Source organism: Sebastes umbrosus, chromosome 8 (assembly GCF_015220745.1).
Source record: "Sebastes umbrosus isolate fSebUmb1 chromosome 8, fSebUmb1.pri, whole genome shotgun sequence".
In the NCBI taxonomy this organism is placed as follows: Eukaryota; Metazoa; Chordata; class Actinopteri; order Perciformes; family Sebastidae; genus Sebastes; species Sebastes umbrosus.
The window spans coordinates 7,642,474-7,658,306 of NC_051276.1; the positions used below are offsets into that span (position 1 = coordinate 7,642,474).

At 39.6% G+C, this 15,833-nt stretch overlaps 1 protein-coding gene across 2 annotated transcripts; it reads left to right on the plus strand.

The window, feature by feature from the left end:
• The first annotated feature begins 2,359 nt into the window (after positions 1-2,359).
• lhx2b (LIM homeobox 2b) lies at positions 2,360-14,769 on the plus strand. 2 transcript variants are annotated; one of them, XM_037776722.1, is made up of 5 exons: positions 2,360-3,476; positions 4,994-5,196; positions 6,463-6,833; positions 10,185-10,390; positions 14,026-14,769. In XM_037776722.1, the coding sequence occupies exons 1-5, from the start codon at positions 3,294-3,296 to the stop codon at positions 14,314-14,316; spliced, it is 1,254 nt and encodes a 417-aa protein (XP_037632650.1). In that variant the 5' UTR covers positions 2,360-3,293; the 3' UTR covers positions 14,317-14,769. The 2 variants fall into 2 exon arrangements, with proteins under 2 accessions (XP_037632650.1, XP_037632651.1); XM_037776723.1 differs by having other exon boundaries at positions 6,466-6,833.
• The last annotated feature ends 1,064 nt before the right edge of the window (positions 14,770-15,833 follow it).

A 15,833-nucleotide genomic window follows, 5' to 3' on the forward strand; every position in this document is an offset into this window, starting at 1 on the left:
AGAGAGAGAGAGAGACACACACACACACACACACACACAGAGAGAGAGAGAGAGAGAGAGAGAGAGAGAGAGAGAGAGAGAGGATGTGTTGAACTGTAATTAATTCAGTTTTACCTTTTTAAATAAATGTACCATAGATGAATTAAATATTGGACTATTTTAACCAGCGCAGCTCTGCCTTAACACGCTTGATACTGTTGTTAATTATCATATTGTGAGTTTTCTCCTCCTCTGCTGTGAATATTGTGAACACACATTACTGAGAATATTCCAACATATAGCCCAGACCTCGGCCTACATTTGCATAAATCATCTCTAAATTCAGTGCAAACGTGTTCTTCTTCTTCTTCTTCTTCTTCTTCTTCTTATTCTTCTTCTTCTTCATTCTAAGAAGCGACTTAAATCAAATCAGAGGAACAAGCCAGTCTGGGGCTCTTCTGATACAAATACATACAAACTGATATGTTTTTTTTCCCCTTAATCTTACACTACCAACCTAATATCATATTTCATACACGCCCGCAGACATGCCCGCTGCCGCTATGTTTAATGTATAAAGCCAAGCCTTATAGCAAGATAGAAAACGCAGATGATAAATATGCATGTATTCAATTAAGGGTATTACAGAGGAGCTGATTTGCATAAGGATTTAGGAGCTTAACATCATATTTGTGCTATAAAACTTCACAATAGCCTAAACGCGAGCTGTTACGCGCGTGGAGGGGGCATGAACAGGTATTTTTTGAAAGAAGCGAGGAAAAGAAAAGGAATTATAAATATCAAGGAAACAGAAATAAATCATTCTGATATTGTTTAAGTGGCATAAAAACATTGTTCTTGTATATATATATATATATATATATATAAATTAAAAAAGTCCGGAGGTTGAATAGCTGGATGGATTTCGTTTTTTTTTAATCATTTAACTAACTGCTTGAATTGACTTCCAGCTTCAAACAACAAAAGCCAGAGCGGTGATGTGATAACGTGTAATTTTCTCCCACACCGCTGTAACTACCGTCTTTTGTGCAAGATCAAACCTTTTCCTCCGGTCCTCAAACACCGTCCTCTCTCTCTCTCTCTCTCTCTCTCTCTCTCTCTCTCTCTCTCTCTCTCTCTCTGATGACGAAGTCCACTTTCCCCTCCCAATTAAGAGCAGAGAGCTAATTAGAACGGAGCGGATCCGAGATCAGCTCAGCCTCGCGCTGCTCAACCAAACTGCGCTCTCTCTGCTCTGTCTGTACTGGAAATACAAGCCTGAAGCCTCTGGGTTACAAATGACATCAAATGACAAGAGTGGAGTTCAGGAGATGAAGCTCTATTCTTATGGAATAAATAAGTAAATACAAACATTAATAACTACATTTAAAAAAAGGATTCATGATGCTAAAAAATATAGTGATGACACCCAGTGGTGCCAAAAATGATTTTTACGCATTAACACTAAGTTGATCAAGCCTAGACTAATGATGTGTTTAAACACACTTTTCCGCTCCTATATCAATACAATTATCAGATTCATTTTTTTTTGGAGCTTGATAATCTGTTCTTGATTTGATTGTAATATCTCTGGAGAAAAAGGTGACATTTAGTGACATTTTATAGGGCCTTTCTTGCCTTTCGATCTCGCCACACATCTGGTTTATTTAGTAAAATAAAGCTTTTTATGAATTGAAATGAGCCCAATTTACCTTTCACATAAAATATATAGGTCAAATATGAGTGAGTCAAAGTTGTGCATACAGTTTATAATAAGCTAAAACGTATCATTGGTTGTCTTTTATGGTTCTATTGTTTGTCTTTTATTTTTTACAAATTAAACCAAACAAACAAAAAAATGGGATTAAAAAGTGAAACTTCTTCTTTATTTTATGGCTGACTTGGGAGACTTCATGCTTCAGTTTTGCTCCTCACCCCTGCAGGTTCTGTGCATGCAGAGCCTTTTGGGTGCCATGGAGAGGCTGTGAGCAGCAACAGTGTGGAACCCTATCTGTGCGTCACTTGAGTAAAGGTCCCAGCAGACCTCCTCAGTGCGCACAGAGACAAACACACACACAGACAGACAGAGAGCTCCAACACCTCAGAAGACTGAAGCTCTCTGATTCTACTCCTCTTTCTTTGAGCACAAACCTTCCAAACCGCCTCTCCAGACAGACAGATAAGGTTTGGCCGCGGTGGTCTGCGCGTAACGGAGAGAGAGAAGCGCCGCTGCTGCTTTTTTTCCAGACCTGGTCGGTAAAAGTATCTTAGCCAAACAGTTCTGTGACGGCGGAACAGCCAATGAACATAAACGGTGCGTCGTGACGCAACAGGGCCCCGTTGATAAGGAGCCGGAGAGTCCAACCGGGACCTTGAGAAGGAGGACCGGCAGGTTTTTGGGCGGCCAGCAAACACTTCGCCTATCATCAGTCAACGTAAAGCCAACTCCTCCTCTTCTGCTGTTACGCACATGTAATGCAGCCTCCAAAACATTAACCAAACAGACTACTGTAAAGGAAAACTGCTTCTCCCAGACGGCCTGCGGGATTTTTATAAAGCAAAAGGCTGCTGTGTTTTCATTTTTTTTTTTTTTTTGCCTCTCTGAAAAGCAAAAGTAGTTTGTTTGAGCGACATAAATCAGCTGCTGCTGTAAAGCATCAACTCGGACTGTTGAACCTGGAGGAGGGGAGGAAGACTGGCAGCTTGTTTTTGGGACATATCTTCTTTTTTTGTTCTTTCTTTCTTTTGCTGTGTGATGCATTAGAAGCCGACTGCCTTGCTTTGGCACTGCCAGTTGTACAGTTACTTATTGTTCTGCAGAAAAAGGTATTTGCTAATGCCTTACAGACTGTCGAAATCCTGAAATATTACTCCCGGCTCGGAGGAGGCATCGGTTGCTGAGAGCCATGCAGCAGCGGGGGCTTCCATAGTTGGTATGTTTATCCATCGCAAATGGAAAAGAAAATCTAGAAAGAACAATTGGTAATAATAAGAAAAAAGAAATAACAATCATACCTGAGAGAAAAATTCCCAGCGAGAGAGAAAGAAACGAAATCTGTGCGATTTTATTTATGAATTAATCATATAGCTTATTAATAATGAGAGCTGCAGAGATTCGGATGACGGTTTCCATTGGCAGATGAGACGTAGTGTGGAGAACACGTGTCCCAATTTTTCCCTCATATTTTTTTCTCCCTGATCTGGATTTCTCACTTGTCACGGCAAGGAAAAAGGGAAAAAGGAAAAACCTCCAAAAAAGCGAGTATCATTTTGAGTGGCGTTATTGCGCAGGTTTTTTTTTTTCGCCTCTTCTGATGGACATCTTGGCTTGCAGATCCGAAGAGAACAGTTATAATATCCTCCCATCTGCGGCAACGATGCTTTTCCACGGCCTCCCTGGAGGCGACGTGCACGGTGTGGTGGAAGAAATGGACCGGAGAGGAAAGAGCGAGTCAGCAGCCATCAGCTCGGCCATCGATATGGGAGAATCAGATACGGTAAGGAGAGAGATTTCTATTTGGCCCTCTCGGCTCGTTAGTCTGCAGGCAGGCAGCATGGCAGCCTGGAGAACATGTGACAGTGGCTGCTGCACTCTTACAGCTCCAAGCACTTCCATTCACTTCTGAAACGCCTTTTTTTTTACTTTAAATTCACACTGAAAAAACTGTCCAACAAAATGTCACAGCTTGTTTTTTTTTTAGTTGCTTTTATAAACTCCTATAAAACTTCCTACACAGGGCCTGAACAGTGTTATTTATTTATTCTGCCACTATTTAATGTAAAACTTCTTTTAGTCCTATAGCAAAGCTTCAACTCAAGAGCTGAACAAGCTGCACAATTATTCAAAGGAACAAAATTATTATTGTTTTTAACTCAGCAATTCATTTATGTACATGTGCCTTTATGATGCGTCCAAACCACACGTTAAACACTGACAACATATTTAATCACCAAAATAAAATATGGTTTTACACAGGCAAATTAGCACTGACATTAACAGCAAAAAACCTAGTTTAAAGTTTCTATTCTAATTTAAAAAACAAAACAAAAAAACAAAACAATAGTGTTAGCTTCTGTTTTTATTCTCTATTTTGTAAATAAAATTGCACAAATCTGATCATTAGAAAGTTCACTAACAATTCTTAAATGCGCCGCAATGAAATTAAAGCAAGAGCAGATGGGATAGGGGGAAAAAAAATCTTCATTTTAATTCATTTGCAAATTATTCGTGGAGGGTGTGTGTGTGTGTGTGTGTGCACGTGTGCATGTGTCTATTTTGCGGGCCTCTCGAAGAAAATAACATTTAATGACAGTCCCCCTATCATAAACCTGTTTGTTATTGTACCTTTAATTAACATTATATTATTATTTTAACAGCACATTTACAATGACGTCCATCACCAAAAAATAACAACATTTCTAGACTAATTCCTATTCATATTTTACATCATTTTAGCCTACAATTTCTTTTACTGTCACAAAAATATTACTATGATGTTTTTTTTTAATTACATTGTGGTTGTATAGAGGGAGTTTGAATTGTCCTTTTCCTTACTGGATTGCATGTTAATATCAGTATAATATTCTTGTCTAGTATTATCGAGGTTGTTGGGACGAAAATACAATTTTTAAACTCCTACAATATATATATATTTTTTTAATTCATTTTTATTTGGAGACGTTGACACTTTACATGATCAAAGAATGTACATGTTTGTAGCATGATGTTATGAGCAGCTTGTACTTAAAAGAGTGTTTCCATTTTTTTCTTTACTCCTACAATATTTCTTTAGAATATTTCTAAAAACCATCCCATGTGAGTGGTGGCTGTGGCCCTCTTTAGTGAGGCTATAATAAACTCGTCCTCTTGCTATAGGATTTTATAGCATTTGATTTCATCTTCCATCCATGTTATCATCGGGATGTCATGCAGAGTCGTTGTATATTCTTTCCAACACCATGTCCTGACGCTGTGTCCTCGTGTCTCTCTCTCTGTCTCCGTGTTGACCTGCAGTCCATGCCGTGTATGAACAGCGAGCGCGTGGCCCTGTGCGCGGGCTGCGGCAGGAAGATCGCGGACCGCTACTACCTGCTGGCTGTGGACAAACAGTGGCACATGCGCTGCCTCAAGTGCTGCGAGTGCAAACTCAACCTGGAGTCTGAGCTCACCTGCTTCAGCAAGGACGGCAGCATCTACTGCAAGGAGGACTACTACAGGTAGGAGGGATGCACAGGGCCTCGAGCTCCACACCCACACACCCCCCATCCAAAGGTGTTTAAGTGACAGTATATGTAGGATTCATGGAGCTAAATGTATGTTTTATAAACATGGTAATTGTGGCTGGTGAAGATACTCTTTTTTAAAAGTTTTAAAGTGACACCACACATGACCAGGGATGGAATATTAAAAAAATAATAATATTAATGCAAAAATACGTCAATAACATATTTTTTTTCCTGATTTAGTTCTAAAAATTCAGTTTTATTTTAGAAATTTGACATGGCCTGGAGCTCCACACCCCCCCATCCAAAGGTGTAAACCGGTGTTTAAGTGGCAGTATTTAGGATTCATGGGGCTAAATGTGTGTTTTCTAAACATGGTAATTGTGGCTGGTGAAGATACTCTTTTTTTTAAAGTTAAAGTGACACTACACATGACCAGGGATGGAATATTAAAAAAAATATACTATTAATGCAAAAAGAAGATACTCTTTTTTAAAGTTAAAGTGACACCAAATAATAATATTAATGCAAAAATACGTCAATAAAATCATTTTTTTCCTGATTTGGTTCTAAAAATTCAGTTTTAGTTTAATTTTTTTATTTCACAGCTTCTCTGCTGATAATATGGGTTTGTAAAAACTGATGCTGCACTGATGACAGCTGATTTAATGTGACATAATTCCCTTTCTATATTTTCGTCAGATAGTTCCATTGTATTTGTTCCTCTCACTGTATGGACATGGTATATACGGAAAGAATGTCATACTGTCTGTGCTGCTAACACTCTCCACTGAAACCCAGATAATGAAATAGCTACTTTTAGGTCTAGCAGCTCCCTAGGGAAGTATGAGCCCCACACACACACACTCACCACCCCTACCCCCACCAATCACTGAGGGAAGCTTTGGGAAACATCGGCTGTGCATTATTCTTAAATTCGCAAAAATAACAAAAAAAATTCATGTCAAGTTTTTATTTACCTGGCTAATATTCATATGTCATTTTATATTCCAATATCGTCCAAATTGATGCAGGTTATCATGTCTACCTTTAAGTTTGTTCTCGTGAAATCACTCATTAGTGCGCACAGGAAAACTTAATGCACTGTTTTTGGAGTCCGTAAAAGTTCGGGTATATACGCGCGTCACAGAGAGAGTTTATATCACGCAGCCTAAAACACACACCATGCAGCACCAGCAGGCCTTTGCCATGGCTCTCCGTGTTGTCCAGCCGCTGATGAGGTTTCTGTGTTGTCCGCAGAAGATTTTCGGTGCAGAGATGCGCTCGGTGCCACCTGGGGATCTCAGCGTCGGAGATGGTGATGCGGGCTCGAGACCTGGTCTACCACCTCAACTGCTTCACGTGCACCACCTGCAGCAAGATGCTCACCACCGGGGACCACTTTGGCATGAAGGACAGTCTGGTGTACTGTCGGCTGCACTTTGAGACTCTCATCCAGGGAGAATATCAGACTCATTTTAACCACGCGGACGTTGTGCCACACAAAGGCCTGGGCCCGGCCAACACGCTCGGACTATCCTACTTCAACGGCGTGGGGACGGTGCAGAAAGGCCGGCCAAGGAAGAGGAAAAGTCCCGGGCCTGGGGCCGAGCTGGCTGCTTATAACGCAGGTAAGAAGGAGTTATAAAAAGACGTTCAAAAAACACAAAAACAAGCGTAAAACATAATTAACAACGATGTTGTGGTTAATTAAAGGTGGACATATGAGAATAAATGCATACAATTCATGTATATGTCGTGCTTTAATCCTGATTTGTTTATGCTGATTTGACATACAAAATAATACTTATTTTAGATCTAAAATGTAGAAAAATAAAAGTTAGAAATAAAAATGTGCATATTGTAAAGTAAAATCTCGCTCCACTGTTCTACTGAACAGCCACACAGCGAGAATACGAGCTGATTAAGACCGACAGGCTTCATTAAGGGAAATTATTTTTAACATTCCTATAGGGGATTATATTATGTGTCTGTGCTCTCTTCAATAATGACTCTATCAAAGAAAACTTTACAGTATTTCCTTTTATACCCTGCGGTTTCATATCTAATATTTTCATATGGAGTTTTTCATAACTTTACCACTATAACGTTATAGGCCTATAGGTTTAAACACGCTTGGTCTCACTATAATACATATTAAACATCCCTAAAGAGACGCTAAATATTGAGTTAATAACGACCTTATTGCATTACTCATTTTCCCTTTCTTTAAAGATCCTATAATCTTAGTTATAATTTTGTTTCCAGTGATTTTGTCATGACCTGTGTGTGCTTTTGTGTTATTTGCGTCCGCATTATAAGATCTTCCACATTATGACTGTATAGTCTGTATAGTTTTGCATTGCGCTAACGATTTCTGTCAGAAACAACAGCAGCATGTTCACGTTGAGGCCAAACATTGTGCATGAATAAGCCTGAATACCAGCTAATACACAAAGAGACAAGCATGCAGGCCAAGTATGAGGCCAGGCAGGCAGGACAACAACAAGCTGGCTATCTCAGAGAGAAGAGAAGGAAAGTGCAATAGGCTGTATTATTATTGTCAAATTGGAGAAACAAAAGGTGATGTAATTCGTCAGGACCCTAACGTGAATAAATTCAGGCCATAATTATTGCAAATTGAACTTTTAGATTTCTTCAGGTCAATGAGGTCTAACAATTCTTAACAAAAAGGTGCATGTAGTCAATATTTTTTTTCTAAATGATCTTAAAAAGAATCACTTTTCATCGTTGGTGGTTTGTAGTCATGTTTCTGTTCAGGCAGTCTGTTAGCAAAAAGTTTTTTGATGTTCTGGCTTTTGCTTTCGCCCTCTTCCACTTGTCAGACTCCATAGACATCTACAGACCCTAACACCACCCCCCCCCCTACACACACACACACACACACACACACACACACTGCTGGAGCCTTTTTTGCATTGGGACTGGGTCAAACTGGGTGTGTACCAGTGAGAGATCAATGTGATGTGATGAGTTATTCACTGGAACAGAGAACAAGGAATACAAGAACTTTGTTCCGGCAGAACTATTCTGGCTGGAATCCCATTTTTTTTATGCTTTGACTTTAGTTTATCAATTTATTTTATTTATTCTTTATTTAAATCAGGCAGCCTCGTTGTGACATTAAGACATCTGAGACCTGAGAACGAGAAACATTCAGAACACAACCAGCAAAACAGAAAAACAACACGATTACACAATAAAACAAGGTATTAAAGCTAGTTACAAGAATCATAAAAAAAGCATCAGGTAATAAAGCTTTAAAATCTCCAAGGGGAGTGCAAGACTTTGTTCACAATTGTTCACATAAGAAGAAAGTTGATTACAAACGAAACAAAGGAATCAGTTTTGTTGAGTCTCCTTTCTCTCAACTTTTTTTCTTTTCTTTTTTTTTTACAGTTTAGTCAGTTTAAATAAGCTGCAACAAGTGAAATATTTATATTCCCACTAGTTTTAATGCAAATTAGCATATTTCCTTTTATTGTCCACCTGGAGCATGTGATCCACGATTTGAAAGAGCAAGCATCACTTTCTGTATATTAAGATTCTGCCACTTTTTTTTTTTTTTAACCATTGGAATTTCTGATACAAGTTAAGCTGCTCTAAAAAATATTTCACCTAACAGTTTTGGACTTTGCTTTAATTAAAATGCATCTTTCTGACATTTTTAAGAATACAAGATTTCATCAAGATTAAAGGTAGAATAAGATTTCAGAATAAGAGATTCTTACTAAACTACTACTACTAAAATGTAGAGTAGTAGTAGTAGATTTTTTTCTCTTTTATGTATTTAGTAAACACAATGAAGCAAAGTAATTTGTAGCATAATCAGGAGGAGAATGAAGAGGCAGTGCGCCCTCTTCTGTTTCCAGCCGGAAACAACATCCAAGCTTCACCTGAGCAATGACATGAGAACATGTGGCAACCTGGAGCTGCCTGCACTTCTGAGATGGTTCTAACACTGTGAATAAAACGTTGTGTTTGAGGACGAGGACAACGAGCAGGAAAAACAGGCTGCTTTTTGTTAAAATGCTGCAGCATATGCTTTGGCCAGAAAGCAGCATTTGTTCTGCCTGGTGTGTATGGACTAATTAAGTGAAGTGTTATTCTGATGGTTTTCACTCACTTCATATTCATCATTTGCGTTCTGATATTGAACACGAACTGTTATGCATGCGGCAACACTTTGAATATTGCCAAGAAATTTGCAGGCTGGGACACATACATGTGTGTTGTTGTTGTTGTTGTTGTTGTGGTGGTGTGTGTGTGTGTGTGTGTGTGTGTGTGTGTTTGTTTGCTGAAGCCAGGCTAGCACCTCCTCCCAGGATAGATAGACATGTAGACAGGGACAGACAGACAGACGAGGTGCAGAGAGGAGGATAATCTGCAGCTGGAGGAAACAGCTGTCAGGTCGCAGTGTCTCCTTGGATCAGATTGATTTAACAGATTTAAACGAAGAATCTACATTGGAAATATAACATTTTAACATGTTAAAAAGAAAGATGTATGAATATAACAAAAAAAAAATGCTGAAATGCTTTCTTCATATCGGATCTTTCTCTCCTTAAACTCCACATTCAATATATTGCACCTAAATATTTGCATTGCCTGCCTCATGCACAAAGTTGACCTCAGAGTCATGTGGGGTCACTTGATAGTTTCTGCATTTATTGATTTTCTTGGGAGATTAATAGATTTTCTATGATATATTAACAATAAGTACACTCACGAGGTTTGAAATGCAGAATAGCATTTCTACGCGATGCATTTGTGCTCCTTAAAAATGGCGGGGTCATGAGAATTTTGGGACCTAAAAATGGCGTCAGAAAAAGAAGGAAAGAGAGCGCTCAATGCAAAAAGCCAATCAGAAGTGAAGGACTAAAGAAATCTAAATGACGATAGTGATTGGATCAGAGTTCAGTCTGTCTAACCAGCTCTTCTCTCCTGTTCTCTCCGTACAGCGCTGAGCTGTAACGAGAACGACGGCGAGTCTATGGACCGGGACTCCCAGTACAGCTCCAGTCAGAAGACCAAGCGCATGCGGACATCCTTCAAGCACCACCAGCTGAGGACTATGAAGTCCTACTTCGCCATCAACCACAACCCAGACGCCAAGGACCTCAAACAGCTTGCCCAGAAGACCGGCCTTACCAAGCGGGTCTTACAGGTAATCACAACAGCCTTTCACTTCAGACGAGACCACGGTTTCCTTTACTCAGGGGGGGAAGGAGACAAATGCCAAAAGGGGTGAAGGAATTCTAGTTGTGTCCAATGCAAATCAGCCTGCTTCCAATTGTAAAATATATGAAGTGAGGTTTTCCTGAAAGAAGCCAAATCAGCTGCTTTATTTTAAGATTCCATTCCAGTGAAATTCTTGGAAGACTTTCAGGAAACTACAAACAAGCTGAACAATTCTTTTTTCTTTCCCGCCTTTTTTCTTTCTTATTTAAATAAAAACACAATCAAAAAATAAGAAAATGCATTTAAAAAGATGCATTGAAAAGAAGTTTCTAATTTCCTCAAAGTAAAACAAACTGTTATAAGTCAACGTGTTTTCATACTGGAATGCAAAATTACCCTGGAAATGAAAAGAAAGCCATGAAAGAAAATTAATCTATTTCAGTGGACGATGTGATGTTATGGTGAGGACTGAGGGATGAAAAACAAAAAGCTCTGTAGTACACGCGAAGAAAGAGGAAGCACAACAGAGCGTTTGATTTCCACAAAAGACGACAGCAAATTATCTGGGGGACCGAGAAGAAGAAAAATGAGACAAAAAGGTTTCTGAATCAAATTTTTTTTCTGAGAAAGGGGAAAAAAAAAAATCATCCCGCTGCTTTAATTAATGCTTGCAGAAAACAAAGCAGTCGTTTTGCTTTGATGAGTTCGAGTTTTCATGCCTGTTATTCCAGCTGAAGCGCCCGTTTCCCATGGCTCCGTCATGATTCCAACACTAACACGCTCCAACACTCGGCGCAGCGCAGACTCACCACATCTAGGATGCTCCTTTTTATCACTGAAAAAGAGAGCAAAGATTAAGTGCAAAAAAAATAGAATTCAGAAATGAAAAATAAACATCAGGGACAATGAGGAGCAGGGTGCTTGTTCCAAAATTGTGGTGCGGGGCCTTCTTGAAAGGGGTCACGGGCTCCTCAGCAAAATGGGGAAGAAGCCATTCATTGTATTGTCATTGTAAATATGAGAATAATGACTGACATCATGGCTGCTATACACACTTTTTTTTCTGTGGCTACCACTGTCTTTTTCTCTATGACTATAGCCAGACAAAGTAAAAGGTTTTTATAACTTTTCTACACAGTAGAAGAGTGCCCTAGCGTTGTGGTTTTAAATGTTCTTTTATCCTTGACTCCAGTCTGAACATCTACAAATAGACATTTAACAGACACCATGAGATGCTCACTGGTGTGTGCTCTTAGCTAACAGCAAATGGAAGGGTGTCTGGTTGTGGTGGCGCTGGAGATAATGTGGGTCTACTTGGGGTTCTGCAACATCAAAATGTTTTTTCATATTTTAGCCCTTTTGCTGCAAAATTTCTCAAGTCTTCCAAACTAAACGAAAAAATACATAGATTCTCAGTGCCTTTAAAAACGTCCCATATGTGCTTTTTTTTTTTTTCCTGATCTGATGTCCATATCAGCAGCATGACATCATTTTTCAGTGCCTTCCAAAACTGTTACAAAAACTATTCATACGACCGTTTCGTCATCTGTTACAGCTTTGGTTAAGGTTTGGTTAAGTTTAGGCACGAAACATCTTGAAGGCAGAATTCACCATACACATTTGACATATTATTGGCCTTATGACGTTGAAAAAATCGTCTCCTTATAGCTCTGTTTTTGGTCTCCTCCAACTCATTTGACGATATTAGTCTCTTTAGCTGCTAAATACTATACTATGTTCACCAGCCAGTCTCTATCTGTGTCTGTGTGCTGTTTGCTGCTGGATAGGTAATGTACAGGGCCTTTTTTGTTGTTGTTGAAAACGACCCTGTTCAGAGCGGTGATACTGAACCAAAACAGTAAAGTTGTGGACTAGAAAAAAGAAAACAATGAGCTAAAAGATGCTAAAATGCACCGTACAGTTGAGGGGAGCTGCAGATTCGGGTGATAATTGTCTGTGACCCCTTTCCCCTAACACATACCCCGTCTTCCTCCTCATGAGGTTTTTAGGGTCTATAACAATGTTACGCTACTTCTATCTTTGCTCCTGACATAATTACTAAAGCTCCTTGTCAGGGAAATGTAAAATTATGTCTTATTTAAAGGGGACACATGATGTAAAACTCACTTTTTCAGTGCTTGTGCACATACATTTGGGTATCTGGAGTGCCTACCAACCCACAAACTGTGAAATTAGACAACCCAGTCAGTTTTTTGTGGGCTGCCTAGATCAGAAAACGGGATTAAACAAGCCATTCAGATTTGGCTCCCCTTCCTATGTCACATGCAGGCTCATTAGAATATATCGCCCACAGCTTAAGAATTACCTTTACAAAGGTGCACCATATTTTTCTAACAAGCCAATCAGAGCAGAGTGGGCTTTATCGGGAGGGGGGTCTTAAAGAGACAGGGCACTAAAACGGGGCATTTCAGACAGAGGGTGAATATTCAGACAGACAGTATGAGAAAAATATTGTGTTTTTTAAACATTAAAGGCAGCGTTGGTAAAGATATTATAATTATATTAGTTGAAATTCTCATTACATCCCGACAGCAATCGATAAATCCAATGCTCTGAGAAAAAAAGAAAAAAAAATCAGATATCTGTGGCTGTCGCAGGACTGTAATAAATCGAGCCAAATGAAATGATTGGATGGACTGCCTGCCTGTCTACTTACCTATCAGCCTGCCACCGGGGTCTACCACAAGCTGCTAGCTTGACAGCTGGGAGTATACTAACAATAGCCATGTTCGCCTTTCACGTTCATTATGATATGTTTATGTTCGTAATGATGATAGTGGAGGAGTGGCTTTTGACGGAGGCCTGAAGTGACGGACTGTCACTGTTGCCGTCTTGGTGACTCTAGATTAAGGGAGTTTTGGAGCTAGTTAGCAGGTAATGCTGCTAGCTACTTTCATAGGAAAAGAGTTGGCAACACTGGGCTTGTTTTTTCTGCTGGATCATTTTAAAAATCGAGTGTACTCTGGCTTGTTTCTCAAGACCGCCCATCCTAAAGCATGTAAACATGTTCTAGTAGAAACCCAAAATAGTCCCCTTTAAGCATTTGAACAAAACGACTGATGAAATCAATGCCTGTAAGGAATAAAATCTAATAACATGCTCGAGAAAATGGTTGCCAGCTTTGTCTCAATGATTGTAGTTACTTAAACATGCATTAGCACAGGTGTGGTCAGTTCACAAAGTCTTGAACAAAGTATGTTGGGTTGTGGTATTTGTGAGTTGGGGAGATGTTTAAAGGGACTAAAACATCGTCTCACTTACCTCTAGTTGTATCCAGCTATGTAGATATTTTTGGAGATTATTTGTCCAAGTTTTGAGATGTCAGCTACTTCCACCCCAATACAATGGAGGAGAGTGGAATTTTGTTTGTGGTGCACTGAAAAAATACGTTTTATAATTCAACACCAACATGTGTTTTCATGTCCTGGTTATTCTTGATAATCCACAGACCTTGCAGTGAACAGTTATCCTTGGAAATAAAGGTTCTACCAAAGAAATAATCTCTGTGGGTAATCTAGAGCAATATAGGGACACTACTTCTAGAAAGAGATACTACTGCAGAATATTTTTTAACTTAAATTCTTCATTTTATTCCCGTAGGTCTGGTTCCAAAATGCTCGGGCTAAATTCAGGAGGAACCTGCTGCGGCAGGAGAGCACCGGGGTCGACAAGGCTTCCGACGGCTCCACGCTGCAGGGCGGGACACCGTCGGGCCCGGCCTCAGAGATCTCCAACAACTCCATGAGCCCCTCCAGCACCCCCACCACCCTAACAGACTTGACCAACCCCACCATGCCCACGGTCACCTCCGTGCTCTCCTCGGTGCCGGGCGGCATGGACGTCCTCGAGTGCCGGAGCCCGTCGCAGACCACGCTGACCAGCCTCTTCTGATGGACGGAGCCCTTTCTCCCCACAGCCTAACCTCCTACCCCTCCCCCACCCTCACACCCTACTGGATCTAAAACTGAGCACTGTTGACTCCTTCGAACATTAAACGGATTAGAAAAAGAGAAGGTAACGGAAACATGAAAAAAAAAAAAAAGATTTCATTTCGCTCTGAGCCCATTAGAGACTATTTGCATAGTGAGGCGGCCAAGCCTTACAGATGGAACAGTTGTTGTTATTTTGATGTTGTTGTCTTGTCGAGAACTGAGGAGACTTGATTTGCATTTTTCAATGTTTACAGAAAGAGACTGCGGGAAAAAAAGAAAACTGCTTAATTTTTAATTAATTCATTTTTTTCCAGCACAGTATTTATGTTGTTGTACAAGAGTCACTGTTAGAAGGATTGTAAAAAAATCTTTTTTTGAAAATCTGAGATTAAACACAGGTTACAATATCCTACGACTGCCATGTGCCTTACAGTCCATTTTATCAGACACAAATGATCTAACTCAGAAGAGAGTGTAGGGGAAATTACCTGTGTGTGTGTGTCATGGTTAGTTCCCTTTTTGTGTGTGCGTGTCCACACCATGTGTATTTATTCTGCTTTAATTTCAAATGTTCCATCTAATAGTTAAGACTGATGAGAGTCATGGGAAACTAATTATTCTCCTCGTCTAGAATTCCTCACTTTGTCAATGATAGGATTTAAACGGAACACAGGTCAAGCAAATAACTTAAAATTTAGTTAATTTAATTAAGACATTTTGTGGCTTTGAATAGTCATATGTGCCAAATTCCAACCCTGCCCCTTCCACTGATGAGACCTCTGTTTTAGCTTGTACGGCAAACCAACAATAATCCAGTATCCTGCTTTAATTTGTTTCAAATAAGACTGTTCTTTCCTGTACACAGAGTGTAGACCGATGATATCATCTGAAACTTTTTTTGCTGTATAGCAAGTGAGAAATATCTACTGTTAAAGTACAATACAATTATTTATGTCTCTCAAGATAAATCCACTGCTATCAAGATTATTTTACAATATTCATGAATATATTTTATTACAATAAGTGGAATCATCTCACATTACCAGACAGGTTTTCTAAAACCTTTTCAAGGAATGTGGAGTTAAAATGGTTTGTGAAGGTGGAGGTGGAGGAGAGCTGCTGTAATGATCCTGACTGAGCTCCTCTTGTTGTGCTGCTTCATTCTTGTACACATCCCTGTTGTCCTCGCTTCTCTGGAAGAAACATAAACACTACCAGCTATAAGACTTTTGTTTTCCAAGATATGTGCGTACACACAGTAGTGGTGCACTGCTCGGATTGGTCAAAGGCATTTTGTGGCATTGTGACGCCTCTAAACCAGAGCTATGAGTGGAATTGCGGTTAAGTTCGGGATGGAAACAGAAAAAGGTCCGATAAAGACCGATGGAGACAGATTTTTCTTTCAAAAGATGATGAGATCTGCTTCCATTTCTTCTTCTTCTTCTTCTTCTTCTTCTTCTTCTTCTTCTTCTTCTT